Source organism: Trachypithecus francoisi, unplaced genomic scaffold (assembly GCF_009764315.1).
Source record: "Trachypithecus francoisi isolate TF-2019V2 unplaced genomic scaffold, Tfra_2.0 Lachesis_group13, whole genome shotgun sequence".
NCBI classification, from domain to species: Eukaryota; Metazoa; Chordata; class Mammalia; order Primates; family Cercopithecidae; genus Trachypithecus; species Trachypithecus francoisi.
In genome coordinates, this window is record NW_022681458.1 from 153,431 (window position 1) to 171,867 (window position 18,437).

General features: G+C 49.1%; 2 protein-coding genes and 1 long non-coding RNA gene across 4 annotated transcripts in view; 1 reads left to right on the forward strand and 2 right to left on the reverse strand.

Annotated features, from left to right (window-relative positions):
- GAL3ST2 (galactose-3-O-sulfotransferase 2) overlaps positions 1–12,892 on the reverse strand; it is a 27,493-nt gene extending 14,601 nt beyond the window's left edge. Inside the window, exon 1 of one of the 2 annotated variants that reach the window (XM_033229446.1) lies at positions 12,413–12,892. In XM_033229446.1, coding sequence (XP_033085337.1) covers positions 12,413–12,441 — 29 coding nt within the window. In that variant the 5' untranslated portion in view covers positions 12,442–12,892. The remainder of the gene's footprint in view (positions 1–12,412) is intronic. The other variant, XM_033229445.1, reaches the window with a different exon arrangement.
- Positions 6,010–17,299, forward strand: LOC117094259. The gene is made up of 3 exons (XR_004441465.1): positions 6,010–6,178; positions 7,921–8,042; positions 13,149–17,299. It is a non-coding gene; the product is annotated as an uncharacterized LOC117094259 (long non-coding RNA).
- Positions 6,646–7,393, reverse strand: LOC117094258 (peptidyl-prolyl cis-trans isomerase A-like). The gene has a single exon (XM_033229449.1). It carries the CDS (start codon positions 7,180–7,182, stop codon positions 6,865–6,867), a length of 318 nt encoding a protein of 105 aa, XP_033085340.1. The 5' UTR covers positions 7,183–7,393; the 3' UTR covers positions 6,646–6,864.
- Positions 17,300–18,437: the final 1,138 nt, after the last annotated feature.

Here is an 18,437-nt window from a genome sequence, read left to right on the forward strand (position 1 = left end):
TCATGACTAGGATGGTTTATTCCTAGATGGGAAGGTCCTGAGTTATTAAGAAAGCTTATTTTTAGCAAGTTGGGAAGTCTCATGTCCTAGGAAGAGAAAATAGGGGGAGGAAGAAAGAAAAACAACAACAAACCAAAGAATAATCCTGCAAAAATTGATATAGGCCACATAACTTTAAAGTTCATACATCGTAGGTGGGTATGAAAGTAGCTTATGTATATAAATAGGTTGCTGCTATTTTCTTCTGAAGTTTAAGTTGTCTGGCTTCAGTTCGCAGGGCTTTAAGAAAGCACAGCTTAGGTTTTAGTGACTCCAAATTAGGAAAAATGGGGGGGGCGGTGGGCGTGGTGGCTCATGTCTGTAATCCCAGCACTTTGGGAGGCTGAAGCACTTGGATCACCTGAGTTCAGGAGTTTGAGACCAGCCTGGCCAACATAGTGAAACTTCATTTTACTAAATAATAATAATAATAATACAAAAGTTAGGCAAGCACGGTAGCAGGTACCTGTAATCCCAGATACTAGGGAGGCTGAGGGAGGAGAATTGCTTGAACCCAGGAGGCGGAGGTTGCGGTGAGCCAACATCACACCACTGCACTCTAGCCTGGGTGACAAGAGCAAAACTCCATCTCAGAAAAAAAAAAAAAAAAAGAAAGAAAGAAAGAAAAGAAAAGAAAACAGAAAAATGGGGAGGGAGCAAGCAAAGGAAAAAAAAATTGCAAACATTATTTTGAAGACTTATAGCCAAGGAAAATTAGGATTAGGTCCAAACTGTAGAAAATAATAAAAATTGAAAACATTAGGCAAGACTAGAATCTAAAAACAGGTGCACCACCGTTTTGAAACATAATTTTTCTCTCTCCAGTTTCCCATTTTCACTAAAGACAAATCATGGTAAGATTGGTTTGCTTTGTTATGCTTGGCCTGATTATTTGTATATAGTACAGCAAGAATAATTACTTTTTACATAGGCTTTTATTTATTTATTTATTTTGAGATGGAGTCTTGCTCTGTCGCCCAGGCTGGAGTACAGTGGCGTGATCTCCACTCACTTGCAAGCTCCACCTCCTGGGTTCACGCCATTCTCCTGCCTCAACCTCCCAAGTAGCTGGGACTAGAGGCGCCCGCCACCACACCTGGCTAATTTTCTGTATTTTGAGTAGAGACGGGGTTTCACCATGTTAGCCAGAATGGTCTCGACCTCCTGACCTCATGATCCACCCACTTCGGCCTCCCAAAGTGCTGGGATTACAGGAGTGAGCCACTGCACCCGGCCTACATAGGCTTTTAAATTGGCTTTGATGGAACATTGTTCCATAGGAGGAATCTCAGATAAGACTTTTTTAAAGCCGAGCCCAGCCACGAATTTGTGCCATTAAATACCTATGAGTTGAGTGATCTTCATCTCTTGAGGTTCCAGGATAAACTTCGGGCTCCTGGACCTGTCAGAAAGTGACATTCTTTTCTTGCCACAGGTCAGGAACCCTGTACAGGAACTCTGTAGACAAAGGTATGAGGCCAGTTTTTCCAACGGGTTTTTATTGGCTCCATAAGTCAAGTCTGATTCCTTAAATGAAAGCTCACCATCCCAGTCAAAGCCTTAGTACAATAACCAGTTTTTCCAATTGCGTCCGGTTGCAAAATGAAAACAAATTCTTATTGCACTTATATAAATAACTGCACTCCCGGGCTGGGCGCGGTGGGTCACGCCTGTAATCCCAGCACTTTGGGAGGCTGAGGCGGGCGGATCACAAGGTCAAAAGATCGAGACCATCCTGGCTAACACGGTGAAACCCCGTCTCTACTAAAAATACAAAAAACTAGCCGGGCGAGGTGGTGGCGCCTGTATTCCCAGCTACTCGGGAGGCTGAGGCAGGAGAATGGCAGGAACACGGGAGGCGGAGCTTGCAGTGAGCCGAGATCGCGCCACTCACTCCAGCCTGGGCGATAGAGCAAGACTCTGTCTCAAAAAAAAAAAAAAAACTGCACTCCTATAAATTAAAAATATTCGCAAATAGTCTCCAAATTCTGGGGAAACCAGGTGGAACGTGTCAAAGAAGAGTCAAACTGTAAAATAATTGAAGAGATTTATTCTGAGCCAAAATGAGTGACCATGGCCCAGGACACAGCCCTCAGGAGGTCCTGAGAACATGTGCCCAAGGTGGTCGGGGTACAGCTTGGTTTAAAACATATTTAGGGAGGTATGAGACATCAATCAAATACATTTAAGAAATACATTGGTTTGATCGAGAAAGGTGGGACAAATCAAAGCAGGGGCTTCCAGGCTATAGGGAAATTTAAACATTTTCTGGATGACAATTGATTGAGTTTATCTGAAGGCCTGAGATCAACAGTAAGGAATGTTCAGGTTAAGGTAAAGGATTGTGGAGACAGGCCGGGCGCGGTGGCTCAACCTATAATCTCAGCACTTTGGGAGGCCGAGACAGGCAGATCACGAGGTCAGTAGATCGCGACCATCCTGGCTAACACGGTGAAACCCCATCTCTACTAAAACAATACAAAAAACTAGCCGGGCGAGGTGGTGGGTGCCTGTAGTCCCAGCTACTCGGGAGGCTGAGGCAGGAGAAAGGTGTAAATCTGGGAGGCGGAGCTTACAGTGAGCTGAGATCCGGCCACTGCACTCCAGCCCGGGGGACAGAGCGAGACTCCGTCTCAAAAAAAAAAAAAAAAATGGTTGTAAAATGTTTCTTATCAGACCTAAAAGTGTGCCTGGCTCTTAGTTGATTATCTCCTGGATCTGGGAAGAAAGGAAAACAAAGGAGAAAGGTGATTCTCTATAGAATGTGGATTTTTCCCACAAGAGACATTGCAGGGCAATTTCAAGGTATGGCAAGGAAATATATTTTGGGGTAAAACATTTTTACTTTCTTCCTTGTTATGCCAGAGTCAGATTGGAAAGTAAGTCATGATATACAGGGTCAAATAAAACCCATCTGATGAGAATTTATGGTTGGTAGGACATGACTTCCCTGACCTCTTAGATAGGAATTTGGGCAAGATACAAAATCAGAGCTTAGTCCTCAAGAGAAACAATATACCCCAAATTGTGTTCACAGGAGTTTACTGAACTGTAAAAACCTGTCAACAGCGCAAAAGAAAAGTTTTCTCAGCTCTGAAAAATACAAAAGAAAGAATCAGCAACGTTTAAAGCAAAGGTCAAAAAGATTTTTTAGTCTTCTATCAGTTCAGTTTACACAGTTAACTCCTGTTCTGCTTGATATTCATGAACATTTCCACGCTCCAAGAAAGTCTGGAAAGTTTCTTTCTCTATTCTAATACCACAATCTCCAAAGTTATCAGAATCCTGTATTTAAGAACACTTGTTAGAGTTCTATAGCTGATTACAAAACCACCTTCTAAGGAGGACCAAAACAAGACAACAAATGTCTGTGGATGACAAAAAGTTTTAGGGCAACCATAGTCAAAGACGCAATTGACAAAGAAATTTGTTTCCTCTGTGGCACACAGTAATTTAACGTAACAATTATAATTGTTATTGATAAAGCATACTAAGTTATATCAGAATTATAGGAGTTTCCCATAATTTTGGAACACATACCAATAACATATTTATACAAACACAGCCTAAAGAAAACCAAATACCATTTCATATTTGACAATGCTTCCTGTATAATTTTTATACCAAATAAGCTAAACCATGTCATTGTTGGACTTTAGCGAACCTAATGTCTTAAAGGATTAATTAAGTCAGAAAAAGACATAATTTATAATTGGATTTTGCAAGTTTGTCAAATATCAAAGGTTTAAAACACTTGATATCACAAATTGGATCATTCATTTAACCAAAGTGGTAACTCAAGGACTTCAAAAAAGGCAAAGGCTTCTTTGAGAGAGGAGATTTAATGTTCCAAACAATAAGCCCTAATAAAAACAGCATGAAGTCAATTAAATTTGTTTTTCATTCATTTATTTATTTGTTTACTTATTTATTTATTTTTGAGATGGAGTTTCACTCTTGTTGCCCAGGCTGCAGTTCTATGGTACAATCTCTGCTCACTATAACCTCCAGCTCCCAGGTTCAAGCAATTCCCCTGCCTCAGCCTCCCAAGTAGCTGGGATTACAGGTGCCTGCCACCTTACTCAGCTATTTTTTGTATTTTTAGTAGAGATGGGTTTTTGCCATGTTGGCCAGGCTGGTCTTGAACTCCTGACCTCAGGTGATCCACCTGCCTCAGCCTCCCAAAGTGCCCGGATTACAGGCGTGAGCTACCACACTTGGCCCCAAGGAGTTGAATAGCTTTAATTTCTGACTCTGTGTTTCAAGAATGCAGTTTATTTTGATTGACATCTTCTATCAGGTCAGAATATGGGGCTTTAATTACTGTCAGTGTTGAAAATGTAGCAGGACTTGGTGTCCTTTTCACATGTGGGAGTCAAAGTCCTGTAACTCATGTCAGAAGTACTTTAAAAGCACATAGAGAGAGATACACGGATGTAATAACCTTAGTTTTAAAAAAGTTTAATCCCAGTTTTTTTGCTTTTTTTCTTTTTCTTTTTTTTTTTTTTGGGACGGAGTCTCGCTCTGTCGCCCGGGCTGGAGTGCAGGGGCCGGATCTCAGCTCACTGCAAGCTCCGCCTCCCGGGTTTACGCCATTCTCCTGCCTCAGCCTCCCGAGTAGCTGGGACTACAGGCGCCCGCCACCTCGCCCGGCTAGTTTTTTGTATTTTTTAGTAGAGACGGGGTTTCACCGTGTTAGCCAGGATGGTCTCGATCTCCTGACCTCGTGATCCGCCCGCCTCGGCCTCCCAAAGTGCTGGGATTACAGGCTTGAGCCACCGCGGGGATTCTTGATAGCTTGTTTCACAACCCTAAGGTCGTGAAATAGCCTTAAATTTGCATATTAAAGGAAACAACTCAGATGAAAGTCAAATAGCTAAGTTTACATAATAAGGTATGAAGAGAAAGTCTGGTGAGCTAGAGGGAAACTAAAGCAGACTTAATTGCCAATTGAACATAAAATTATATAAGTCTATTATAAAGGTCTTCAACTATATACACACATAGACATATACATCACTCATACACACACACAAAGATTCTATAGCTTTTACTTCAGTACTTTAGCCATGAGATAAATATAAGTTCACTGGCTTGCAAAAAAGACTTGTTGGATCAAAACAGTGGTTTTTATCTCAGTAGAAAGGTAACAGCAGATTTAAAGCAGGTAGAAAAGAAAACAGGGGAAAAGGGGACGTAGGAACTCTATTGGTTTGGGGTCAACTTTAGGGCTCTTTTTTGCTTAATGTAAATGAGCACAAAGACTGTATTACTTCCATTTTACTCTGGCAAGTAGATGTGCCTTAAAACCTACAGAGTGCTCAAAAGGGGATCATTCTCTGTGTTTTCTCCTCATTCTGGGATTGTTTCCTGCTTTTTTGTCTCAAAAGGAGGAACTAAGCTGTGGCCTAGGTTTTTGTGTGGTGGATTGATGTGTGCTGCTTGTGGGCAGGACTCCATAGTGTGTCACCGCTGAGTCATTTCTGCCCTCTTACAAGTCTCAGTTTCTCTCTCCAGAGGTCTATGACCTCAGAGAGGGCTCAAAACGCTGGGTGATCGGCCTTTATATGCGTTTCCTGGATGAACTATTTTTAAATTAACTTTTGGGGGGATTTCCCTGAAGGGCTGCTGCACGTCACAGGGGGGTCAACTCCCTAGATACTCCCATGAGGCCCCCTGGTCACCCAGGGGCCCTTTGGCTGGGAGAAGCAAATACCCTTTCTCTTTGGAGCTGAAAAACTCAGTCTCTCATTTACCTATGAAAACAACAGTTCAGTTCCTCACACAAATGCACACAGACAAACCAAACCGAGATTAATGTTGAGAGAAAAGCAATAGAGAAGACCCTTTAGAATGCATCTCCAAACTAGAATTAGGATCCTTAAATAACAACCTCCTAGGAGAGAAAAGAAAAAAAAAAGACCACTTCCTGTAGACTGTACTCAGCCACCCATAACTGTAGCTCTCATCTGCCATTATACACACCGAGGTCAAATCCTCTCACAGTGCAAGGTCATCTATGGTACCCCCAAAGCCAAAGAGGTCAGGTCATGCAATACAGGAAAACAGAGCTTTAGCCCTAAGAAGAACCTGCCCATGACTCTTGAAACCACAATGAAGACAGAACACCCGAAAATGGGTGAGTGGGGCCTTTGTTCTGAATTCTTTAAAGGGTTCAAGTCATTAGAAGTCTTCTCTAGAGTCTTTGGTACTGCAGATGGCAAAGGGGGAAGAAGGTATAGGGTGGAAGAAAAGTAAATGAAGGAACAATTTTTTTTTTAAGACAGCAAACACAGAAACCAAACACATGCTTTTATGTTTGATCTTTTTTCCACCTCTGCAGCTACAAGGAATTTTAGCCAAATTAGAGAGGCCTTGTTACCCACAATTTGGAATTCTCACTCGGATTTGACCAAGTCAGGCTGAGTTGGTCAAATCCAATGAGAGAAAGACAAGAACAAACAACAACAAAAAAACCCAACAATATATCACCGAGCACTCTGATGGTGCGGAGAAATTAAGACCAGCTGGTTGTCTCGTGAGCCAAGACAGAACCCCAGTTCACTTACTTACCTAGGGAAGGGTCTCAGGCTGAAAACAGCTTTCTTTTTTTTTTTTTTTGTTATTTAGTTTTTATTTCATAATCATAAACTTAACTCTGCAATCCAGCTAGGCATGGGAGAGAACAAGGAAAACATGGAACCCAAAGGGAACTGCAGCGAGAGCACAAAGATTCTAGGATACTGCGAGCAAATGGGGTGGAGGGGTGCTCTCCTGAGCTACAGAAGGAATGGTCTGGTGGGTAAGATAAAACACAAGTCAAACTTATTTGAGTTGTCCACAGTCAGCAATGGTGATCTTCTTGCTGGTCTTGCCATTCCTGGACCCAAAGCGCTCCATGGCCTCCACAATATTCATGCCTTCTTTCACTTTGCCAAAGACCACATGCTTGCCATCCAACCACTCAGTCTTGGCAGTGCAGATGAAAAACCGGGAACCATTTGTGTTGGGTCCAGCATTTGCCATGGACAAGATGCCAGGACCTGTATGCTTTAGGATGAAGTTCTCATCTTCAAATTTCTCCCCATAGATGGACTTGCCACCAGTGCCATTATGGCGTGTGAAGTCACCATCCTGACACATAACCCTGGAATAATTCTGTGAAAGCAGGAACCCTTATAACCAAATCCTTTCTCTCCAGTGCTCAGAGCACGAAAATTTTCTGCTGTCTTTGGAACCTTGTCTGCAAACAGCTCGAAGGAGACGCGGCCCAAGGGCTCGCCGTCGACGGCAATGTCGAAGAACACGGTAGGGTTGACCGTGGCTAGTAGTACAAAAATTTCCTCGGCGGCAGTGTCTGCAAAGCCGAAAACAGCTTTCTATCATCCTAGAACAGGAAAAGAAACTCATCTTCTCTGTTGGAAGTGAGCTCAGACTCCATAAAGGAGTTACCTTCCTTCCATCGTCGTGGAAGCAGGAGAACTTGCCTTCCTTGTTAGAAACAAGTAAAACTCCAAAAAAAAAAAACAAAAACAGAGGAAGAGTTGTACAACAAAATAAGCTTTATATCTTGACCAATTTGGGGAGATTAGGGATTCTCTGGAGGGGGTGCTCTCAGACATCAGCAAATTATCCTGTTGATTTGAGCCATAAAGTTAGCTCATGCCAGTACCAAGCACCAATAGGAGGTTTGTCAAAGGTCAGAATCCCTCTGTGGTTACCAAAATGTGAACCTAAAATTTTGAGACACATCTCAGTTAATTTAGAAAGTTTATTGCGCCAAGGTTGACGATGCGCGTTTGTTACCCAGCCTCAGGAAGTCCTGACCACATGTGCCCAAAGTAGTCAGAGCACAGCTTGGTTTTTTTTTATACATTGTAGGGAGACATGAGACATCAATCAGCATATGCAAAATGAACATTGGTTTGGTCTGGAAAGGTAGAACAACTGAAAGCAAAAGCAGGACAACTGGAAGTGGGGAAGGGCTTCCAGGTCGTAGGTAGGTAAGAGACAAACAGTTGCATTCTTTTGAATTTCTGATTAGCCTCTCCGAAGGAAGCAGTCAGATATGCGTTTGTCTCAGTGAGCAGAGGGGAGACTGTGAAGAGAATGAGAGGCAGGTTGGCCCTAAGCAGTTCCCAGTTTGACATTTTGCTTTAGCTTAGTGATTTTGGGAGCCCAAGATACTTTCCTTTTGTAGACCTATCTCAAATTTTCAGGGTTTGTATTTCGGTAACGACGGAGGGATTCTCAGGGGAGATGCCCCTGACCTTTGGCAAATCTCCTATCGGCACTTGGTACTGACATGAGCTAACTTTATGGCTCAAACCAATAGGACAATTTGCTGAGGTCTGGGAGCACCCCCTCCAAAAAATCCCTGATCTCCCAAAATTTGGTCAAAATCTAAAGTTTCTTTTGCTGTACAACTCCCTGTTTTTTTGGAGTTTTACTTGCTTCCAACGAGGAAGGCAAGTTCTCCTGCTTCCATGACGATGGAAGGCAGGTAACTCCTTTATGGAGTTTGAGCTTGTTTCCAACAGGGAAGATGAGGTTTTTCTTTTTTTTTCCTGCTTCTAAGATGGTAGAGAGTATCTTCAGCCTGAGACCCTAGGTAAGTAGCTGAATTGGGGTTCTGTCTTGGCTACAGTTATCAACCAGCTGGTCTTAATTTCTCCTTACCATTAGAGCACTCAGTAATCATATAAGTTGTGTGATTGTTTGTTTTACTGAACTGTTTGTTAGTGTTGTTGTTTGTCTCTGTTTTTGTTGTTTTTTCAGTCTTTTTCCCATTGGGTTTGACCAACTCTATCTGACTTTATCAAATCTGAAGAAAAGTTCCAAATTACTGGGAACAAGGCCTCTCAAATGGTTAAGGTCCCCCCCCACCCAGCCCCAAACACACACACACAAAAGATGGTGTGGTGAGGGAGAAAGATACTAGCCAAAAAAAAAAAAAGAGGAAATATTTTTTATTTTGACCACTAAAGGGACTTTATTTACATAACAAGACTACCTTTTTGCTAGCCAGACCAAATTGAAAGGGCAATGTCTGTATTTATGAAACAGTAGCAATTTGTCCCAGGTGAAATATGGTAATGAGATTTAAAAATATTTTTTTAAAGGAGCTCAATAGTTAAAGTCAGCTTAATTAAAAGCTAACATCCAAGGGGGGTGTGTGTGTGTGTGTATTTAAAAGGCCTTCTTCATGTTCTTCATGTTTTTGGGACCTTGTCCTTTTTTGAGCAAAAGTTGTTTTTTTTTTTTTCCTCAGTTGACTGAGTTCTGTTTTTCTTTATCTACTTCTGCTGTCTCTCCTTTCTCTTGCACCCTCTGCTGCACGAGAGACCTAAAATAGTTTATAAGAGCCTGGGGTTCCTTAAAGAAAACTAAGAAGGCACCAGACTCCCTTTGGGTTCCCATGGAACCCCTAAATGTGTAAACAGACAAGTTCATCTCAGCTTTTTTTTTTTTTTTGAGACGGAGTTTCATTCTTGTTGCCCAGGCTGGAGTGCAGTGGCACAATCTTGGTTCACTAAAACCTCTGCTTCCTGGGTTCAAGCGACTCTCCTGCTTCTGCCTCCTGAGTAGCTGGGATTACAGGTGCCCACCACCACGCCTGGCTAATTTTTTGTATTTTTAGTAGAGACAAGGTTTCATCATGTTTGCCAAGCTGGTCTTGAACTCCTGACCTCAGGTGATCCACCCACCTCGGCCTCCCAAAATGTAGGCGTTACAAGCGTGAGCCAGCACGCCCAGCCTGTCTTAGCTTTTAAACTGCTTGCTTTTGTATTGTGTTACCTGATTTATTGAGTAAAATAGTTATTTGAAACAGAGGCTACTCTTGGGTTTTTACAGAAGAGTGTAGTTTAGACACTTAGAAATGTCTTTCTTTGGCCAGGCGCGGTGGCTCAAGCCTGTAATCCCAGCACTTTGGGAGGCCGAGACGGGCAGATCACGAGGTCAGGAGATCGAGACCATCCTGGCTAACACGGTGAAACCCCGTCTCTACTAAAAACTACTACAAAAAACTAGCCGGGCGAGGTGGCGGCGCCTGTAGTCCCAGCTACCCGGGAGGCTGAGGCAGGAGAATGGCGTGAACCCGGGAGGCGGAGCTTGCAGTGAGCTGAGATCCGGCCCCTGCACTCCAGCCTGGGTGACAGAGCGAGACTCCGTCTCAAAAAAAAAAAAAAAAAAAAAGAAATATCTTTCTTTAAAAAAGAAAAAAAAAAAAAATTAAGTGCCCTGTAAAAGCATCACACGATCTAGCCCCATAATCATTCTCCCTTTTTGGAAATCCAGGATTCAGTGTGGGCTCTGCCCAGAGCTCAGAGGTCCAGTTACAAGATGGGTAGTCCCTGTCTAAATAAAATAAAATTTGTCTCCTTATATAATCCAATGGTGGATTTTTATAATTTTATGTGTGATTTGGCATCCATCTTTAATCTCCCTCTAGCACACCAGACTTTTTCTCTGCATACTATATGTTGTAAATTTTGCTATTTGATTTTCACCTGAGTTGTTTCCTTTAATATGCAAATTTAAGACTCTAGCTAACAACTGCCTAGGGTTCTGAAACAGGTTATTAAGAATCTGAAAGTCTAAGATAAAGAAAGAAAAAGTCTTTGTAAATCTGTTAAGATGTACTTCTATCAGCATGCCTAATATGTCTATGTATTTATGTGTTGTGTGCACAATGTTTCACTAGTAAAAATATATAAAAGAGCTCAATTAATTGGCTTTAAAAATAAAAGTACTTAGATACTAAAGAAAAAAACTAGTCAAATGCCTTTTCAAGTTCACACGACTTAAGTCAAATCTTTAATAAGCTGGATTTTAAATTATTGGTAAATAATACTAGAAACGTCCTAAGAAATTGCTGGCATCCATTTTTGTTTGCATTGATTAATCGAGCAATTTCATACTTATCCCTGCCAAATACTACAAGGTGTCAAAATTTGGCATAAAAGTTACAAAACTGTAAACGCAGCCCAAGACAGAATGGTCTCTATTTGCGTAATCTTTAATAAAGAACACGTTAGGCCGGGTGCGGTGGCTCACGCCTGTAATCCCAGCACTCTGGGAGGCCGAGACGGGCAGATCACAAGGTCAGGAGATCAGACCATCCTGGCTAACACAGTAAAACCCCGTCTCTACTAAAAACACAGAAAAATTAGCCGGGCATAGTGATGGGCGCCTGTAGTCCCAGCTACTCAAGAGGCTGAGGTAGGAGAATGGCGTGAACTCGGGAGACGGAGTTTGCCAAGATCGTGCCACTGCACTCCAGTCTGGGCAACAGAGTGAGACTCCTTCTCAAAAAAAAAAAAAAAAGAAAGAAAGAAAGAAAAGAAAAAAAATTGAGATTAAAGTTTTTGTGGGTGTGGGTTTTTTTTGTTTTTTTTTTTTGAGATGTAGTTTCACTCTTGTTGCCCAGGTCTCACCCACAGAGTCTCAGCTGGGGTCAGGCACACCCGCCCTGGTAGACCTCAGGGGGCCCCAGGGCAGCCAGCGGGGCCTCAGCTTGGCCCCAGCTAATCAAGTGAGCCTGATTCCCCAGCCTCTGGGCCTCTTCACAATATGGCCACAACCTCCACAGGAGGGGGCACCTAGGACAGTCCAGGCCAGGCAGCCGGCCCCACACCTCTCAGCCCTGTGACAGGGTGTCCTCGGCCAGTGTCCCAACAGCTGATTTTAAGTCACTCCTTAAAGGAAGGTGAGTGAATTCATAGCAGCACAGGCCCCGGGGAGGTAGGGACCTGCGAACGCGGGAACGGCTTCGAACTGCCCTGGAATCACCCCAAACAGGACGGCGCGCAGGAGAAGGAAAATGCAAGCATTCCTAGCTACACCCACCTCCCCTTCAAACCTAACTGGGAAGAAATCCACCTCCCCTCTGTTTATAGAAGGCAGACAGCACAGCAGAGCCCAGCTTCCCCTCACCACCCAGAGCCCCGGGAGCATCCTCATGCGCACACATCACCAGCCTTCCAGCAAGCACCTGGCACTCCCACCACCACAGCCCAGCCACAGGCCTGAGCCACAGGCTGAGACTGGGAGGTCCCAAGCCCAGCAGGTCTCGCCCTCCCCGGCCGTCAGCTGGACCCTTGAGCATCTCCATGCCAGTGTTGGGGGACAGCTTCCTCACTGGGCACCACATCCCAGAACCCCCAAATACCCAGGAGCAGCCCCAGACCTGGGCAGGAGGGGCCCCCTACGTCCGAAATGAAGCCAAGGCAGGTGAATTCAGGGACGCCTGACTAGGATCCAAGTCACTGCCTTTGAAAGACAAACACAAAACCCACTCCCGTCAGTCTCTCAGAATAGCCACAGATGACGTGCTTTGTCCACCTGGGAGGGCCCAGTTGCCCCCCCTTACCTCTGCAAGCCGCCCAGCGTGGACACCATCTTGGCCTCCAGCCTCCAGCGAGGGGACAGTTGAGGCTTGAGCTCCCCCGAGGTCCCACTGCCTTGGCCCCTGCCGGCTCTGGGTTCCCCAGGGCACAGGCACAGGCAGTGTGCGGCTGTGGGGCAGGTGAGCTGGAATCCCCAGAAGCTCACCTGACTCCTGGGACGGGAGCCACGCCCTCTCCCCGCACCTCCATCGGAGGGCTTGGTCTTAACTGTTCTGTTCTCAGGAAGAACTGGCTGAGGGAGTCTGGGGAGCCCTCGAAGGGCCGCTGTGTTCACCAGGCCCTGGGAGGACCTGCCTGGGACCTACCCTTGCTCCCCTGCCCCACCCTCAGTGTCCATCCCCCAGGGGGGCTTGGAGGGAGCTGTCCCCACAAGGGACGGGCTTGGTGGGCTCCAACAGCACAGCGAGGGCTTCTGGACTCAGAACTCAGGACCTGACGCAGATGAGAGGGCAGCGGGCCCTGTGGCCATTGTGAGGATGAGCAAGGAAAGCCCAGCCTGAGTCCCCAGCTTCCTCCCGCTCCTCCTCCTCCTTTTCTTTCTCCCGCTCCTCCTCCTGAGCCTGCTTCACACTAAATGAAAATCTGACTTTTTAAAATCTTGGGCTGGACAATAAGTTCTGAAACAGGACAATAGGAGTGGAAAATAAATAGAAATATTTGTTTAGATTTTACGCCATGAAAATTCATTTCTCTCTTCAGGAAACAGATATTAATTCAGAGACAAGCAGCCAGGGAAATGCTGCAACATTGTGACCAGGTGCTACAGCAAATCCACAGGAAAGCCAGACGCTCCTCAGAGCTACGGGCCACGAGTTACCACCACCCTCGCCCCATCCCACCAGCCCTGGTGGCCGCCATGCCCTCCGACGCCAAGTTCTCCACCTTCCCATAACACCTCCCTGTTGGTGCCAACTGAGCCTGGATTCTGGGATTGGCCCCAGCCCAAGGCAGCCTCCCTGCCCCAGCCAGTGCCTGGTTCGGGTGGGTGCAGACCACATAGCCACAGAGGCAGAAATGAGGGTGGCTGACAGGCTTGGAGGAGGGACCGAACAGACATGGACTCCCTGGTATCAGAGACCCTGGGCTGGGCAGCTGCTGGTGAGAGGCCCAGAGACCCCCGGCCTCCCTTCCCCCATTTACCTCCATCTGCAACCCAGGGGCCTGGTGCCTCCACCCCTGCCTGGGCATCACCCTCCCGGCTGCTCTGTAGACCTCCAGAGCCCGAGTCTGCGGGAGGCGCCAGCAGAGCGGCTCCCGGTGCTAACGGCAGGTGGGAGGGACACCGGGGCCTTGCTGGCATGGCTGGGCAGCTCTCCACCCGGCACGCCCTGCGCCCTCTGCATTCCGTCGTCAAGAGACAGCCATGTGGGCGCGCACTCCACCACTAAGCAGGCCTCCCTGCTGCTTCTTCCACCTGCCCTGCCCAGGGCACCACAGGCTCAGCCTAGAAACAAAGAAGATGGCGCCTCATGGGTCTTTACTCCGGAATCACCTTGGCCGAGCCACGCGTTACAGACGGTGGGGCCGGTGGACAGCAACTTGCCAGGGACACACGCCTGAGGGTCACAGCCTGAGAGTCACAGCCAGGCACCTCTCTACACATGCCTGAGGGTCATGGCCAGGTGCCTCCCTCCCAGGTCGAAGTCCCAGCTCTCCAGATCCCAAGTGACTTAAGGGGCCTGAGCAAGAAGTGTGGGCCTGGGCAGGGGGTCCTCAGCCACCAGCCACCTTCACCCTCTGCTGGGGCAGACAAGGACAGTGCAGTGTGGTGTGGAGCGGTGGCCCCAGCCCCAGGCTGGGAAAGGGACAGAGGCCCGGCAGCCAGAGGGAGGAGGCTGCCTGTTGCCAGTGGGGCCCTGCTGGGAGCCCCAGGGAGTCAGGGTGTCTGCCCGGCCCCAGCTCCCCGCTAAGAATCAGCCGCTCTGGCAGGCTGCCTGGTCCACGGTGACTCAGGAACGCCAATCAAATGCACATGTTGTTTGCCAGAGGAGATGCCCACGCCCCCATGGCACAGCCCTAACCTCTGGGGTTGGGGGGGGCTGGCCGGAGGCCCCTCAGCTGCTTCATGTAAGGGACAGCTCCACATGCCCAGGAACCCGCCTCCATCAGCATCACGAGGCCCACGTGCTCCAGCGTGTGACCTGGTGCCATCAGGAGGGCTACGCCCACCAGACCCAAGGCCAGTGGGGCACAGTCGGGGCACCACCAGGGAGCCGGCAGGAAGCAGCCGGGAGCAGCCAGCAGGGCGCATGCATGTTACCCTCTTCGGCCGACACTGCAGGCAGGTGGGCGGGCAAGCCCAGGGCCACCTCGAGGTAGGGGCAGGGGTGGCCTCAGAACAGAACAAAGGATGGAGTCAGCTTCTGGGTCTCAGATCCAGGGCTGCAGGAAGGAAATCTCCTGCTCCAGGGCAGGCAGTGGTCAACTGTGGGCTGGGGGCTGGCAGGAGGGGGGCCCCTACAGAACTCCTCATGGCCAGTCCTTCACCAGTCCAGGGCCACCTGCCTTTCCCTTGTCCACAGAGGGCCAAGGTCGCAGCCCCCAGCCCTGTGCTTTGAAGTGGGCCCTGCTCCACAGTCTGCTTTCCGGAGTAAAGGGCAAACCCTCACCACTAGGAAGAATGGGTTTCACCCCTTCCACCGGTGACGCTGAACATCCCTGGCCACTGTGCACCCCGTTCCCTCCCTCCCCAGGGCCGTGAACCCGGAAGGTGGCTCCAGGCGCCACACGCTTTGCCAGAAACCAAGGGAGCATCACCTCGCTTCCTGGCCTCTGTTTGCACAGCCGCTGGCACAGGGGCTGTGGGGAGGGGGTGAGGCAGGAGCCAGGAGGCCGTCTGAGGACCTGCCCACAGCCCAACAGGACTCCAGCCCTGTCAGGCCGCACCAGGGCACACCCAGGAGGTGCCTCCAAGCCCATCCGCCAGGCCAGGCACTGTTCTAGAAATTTCACAGCAACTCTTGATCTCCCAGAAGGGCAGGCGGGGAAGACAGGGCCCATGCTCCCTCAAGAGTTTCCCCCTCCGGGGGTAGGTACAGGAGGGCAGAATCCTTGAATGTGGGGCTGCCAGGACCGTGACTCCCACCCACCCTCGTGGCCTCCTGGGTCCTGCCCTGGTCTGTCCTCCCCACACCCCTGAGGTCCAAGGGGCAGTGTCGGGGAGCATTGCCAAGGGCTTGCGCCCGCCCTGGGTCTGACGGCTACCAAAGTGAGGAGGGGCCTGTCCTGGGGCCTCAGCCTGGGGGCAGACGGCTGACCCAGCTCCTTGCATGTAGGTCCAAGGAAAAGTGAGTGAGAGGGCTCAGGTCTGGGATGTTCCACCAGGAGGAAGCCGGCCCAGGGCCTAGGTGTCAGGAGGGCTCTCCTAAGACAGCCCCGGGCCTTCCGGCCCCTCCACCTGCCCCCAACCCTCAACTCAGGCTCCTGGTCCACCTCAAGGGCCCCCCAGCCCTCCCCGCCCTGGGCAGTGCCACATTCTAGCAGCTGTTTGCTCTAGGCCTCCCTGACCAGCTCCTTTTTATTTTTCCCAAGAGATGGTGTCGCTCTGTCACCCAGGCTGGAGTGCAGTAGTGCAATCACCTGGGGTTCCCTGTAGCCTCGACCTCTTGAGCTCAGGCTTATCCCTCCTCCCCTGTAAGAGCTTTCTGTAGCTGGAACTCTAGGTGCGTGCCACCACACCTGGCTATTTTTAATTTTTTGTGGAGACAGTCTCACCATGTGTGCCCAAGCTGTTCTCAAACTCCTGGGCTCAAGCAGTCCTCCCACCTCGGCCTCTCAAAGTGCTGGGATTCCAGGCATAAGCCACTGCTCCCGGCCCTGGACCAGCTCCTTGAGGCATGATTTTTCATTCCTCTGCGTCGCTTGGGTGGGTGTGGGGGTGGACACACCTCCCACAGGGGCAGCCTCAGGGCCCCAGACAGTCAGCGGCACCCCAAGGGACCCAGGCTGAGGGTAGGGGCCTTGGCAGGTCACAGGCGCTCAGAGGCAGCAGAACAGGGACTAAACCCTGATGACTCAGGAAAACAGCCAGCGCGAAGCCGCACAGTGAGGGAGCCGACGCGCCAGGCCAGGTGGGCAGAGCCCCGGTCACTGGTCAGTGACGTGCCTGCCATCTGGGTCCAGGCTGCCCTGCACGCCTGTCACCTCTGCCTCCATGTGGGTGAAAGAGTACCTAGGTACTGAAGCAAGAGACAAGGCACAAACTGTTTCAGTATAATAAAGAAAATAGCTAGAATAAGAATAGTCATAATACAAATTAGATATAGAGATGATCATGGACAATTATCAATCATTATTATAAACATTATTAATCATTAGCTTTTAATATTACTCTTTGTTGCATATCATGCTCCTCCCGTACTCCTGCTTCCTCTTTGAAGTTTGTAGTAGATAGCAGTAAAAGAAATAGTGAAAGTCTCAAAGTCTTTAATCTTTCTTATAAGTGCAGAGAAGAAAACGCTGACGTATGCTGCCTTCTCTCTCTGCTTCAGCTACCTAAAAGGGAAGGGTCCCCATCCTGTAATCACATGACCGACTTCACCTTGTCAATCACTTAGAAGATTCACCCTCCTTACCCTGCCCCCTTGTCTTGGATGCAATAAATATCAGCGAGCCCAGCCGTTCGGGGCCCCTACCGTCTCCGCGTCTTGATGGTAGTGGTCCCCAGGGCCCAGCTGCTTTCTCTTCCTCTCTTTATCTTGTGTCTTTATTTATTACAATCTCTCATCTCCACACACAGGGAAAACACCTGCTAAGCCCTGTAGGGCTGGACCCTGCACCTCCGCACAGCCAGGGTCCTGATGGACGTCTTCAGGGACCTGTGGGGTCACAGGAGCCCCAAATCCCAAACCCTTCCTCTGGGCCCTGAATCCACAACTGTCAGACACCCCCAGATCCCAACCACTTGCCCTTCTGCTTACAGGAAACTGGCTCCCCCAGGGGCTCTCCCAGGGGCCAGCTGTCCTGGGGGAGTGAAGGGACGGGCAGTGTCCTCCCTCACACTCCATTCTGCCTGGGGCTGAGACCACCAGGCCCGCAACTTCTCCCCTCTCCCCTGCTGTGCACAGGCAGCTCTGGCCCTGCCTGGGGCCCTTCCCACCACTCGCCTGGCCCCCTGCTCGGCCTCAGCCCAGGGGCCCTGGTTGTGTAACATCTTCTCACATTGCAGCAGCTTAGAGGTCTTAATGTGACAATCGCCAGCTTCTAATCCAAACACAAAGGCCTCCCCTCAGCACCTCCCCCGTCCCAACAACCCCGGCTGGAGCCGCTGCAGAAGAACAGGGTCAGAACCCGCCTTCCTCCCCACATACTTGGGCTCTCCAGTGGACGCAGGCCTTGTCAGAGCCTCCGGCTGGGAGGTCAGGCCATGCGGCACTCTGCACACACCTGACCACAGACACACATCACCGTCACGTGGCCGCTGGGGGAGCTGTCTCCAGGGCACCAAGGCCAGCGGCCTCACGCAGATTCACCGAGCTCTCCCGCATCAGTCACTGGGAGCCTGTGTTAACCCATGGGTTGCGAGGCACACAGCCCGCCTGGATGTTAGGTAGAGAAACACAGGTTTCCAGCATGCGAAAACTCCCGGCCTCCCAGCCACCACGCGGCGTGGGTTTTCCTCACGGCAGACAGGCCGTTCCTCGGGCCAGCCAGTGTCTCTGGCACCTGCTTTGCCTGGCTGTGCTGTATTTCACGTCATCTAAAGGCACAAAAGGAAAGCCTGAGGGGGTTCTAAGAAGCCCGTCCCCATTGCTGGATCAACTGGAAGTGAACATGGCAGGGCAGGGCAGCAGTGGAGATGGCGGGACCCAGCCACGGAGCTCCAGGAACAAGTGCCCATGGCTGGCGGCGGGGCTGGCACTGGCAGGACGTGCCCGGCACTGGTCTGCTCCAGCCCAATGGTCACCGGAGCCTCCTGGAGCCAGATCCCCGGGAAAGAGCAGCCACAGCCTCTTCCTCCCGCAACAGTCCTGGGACCGTGTCTGCTTC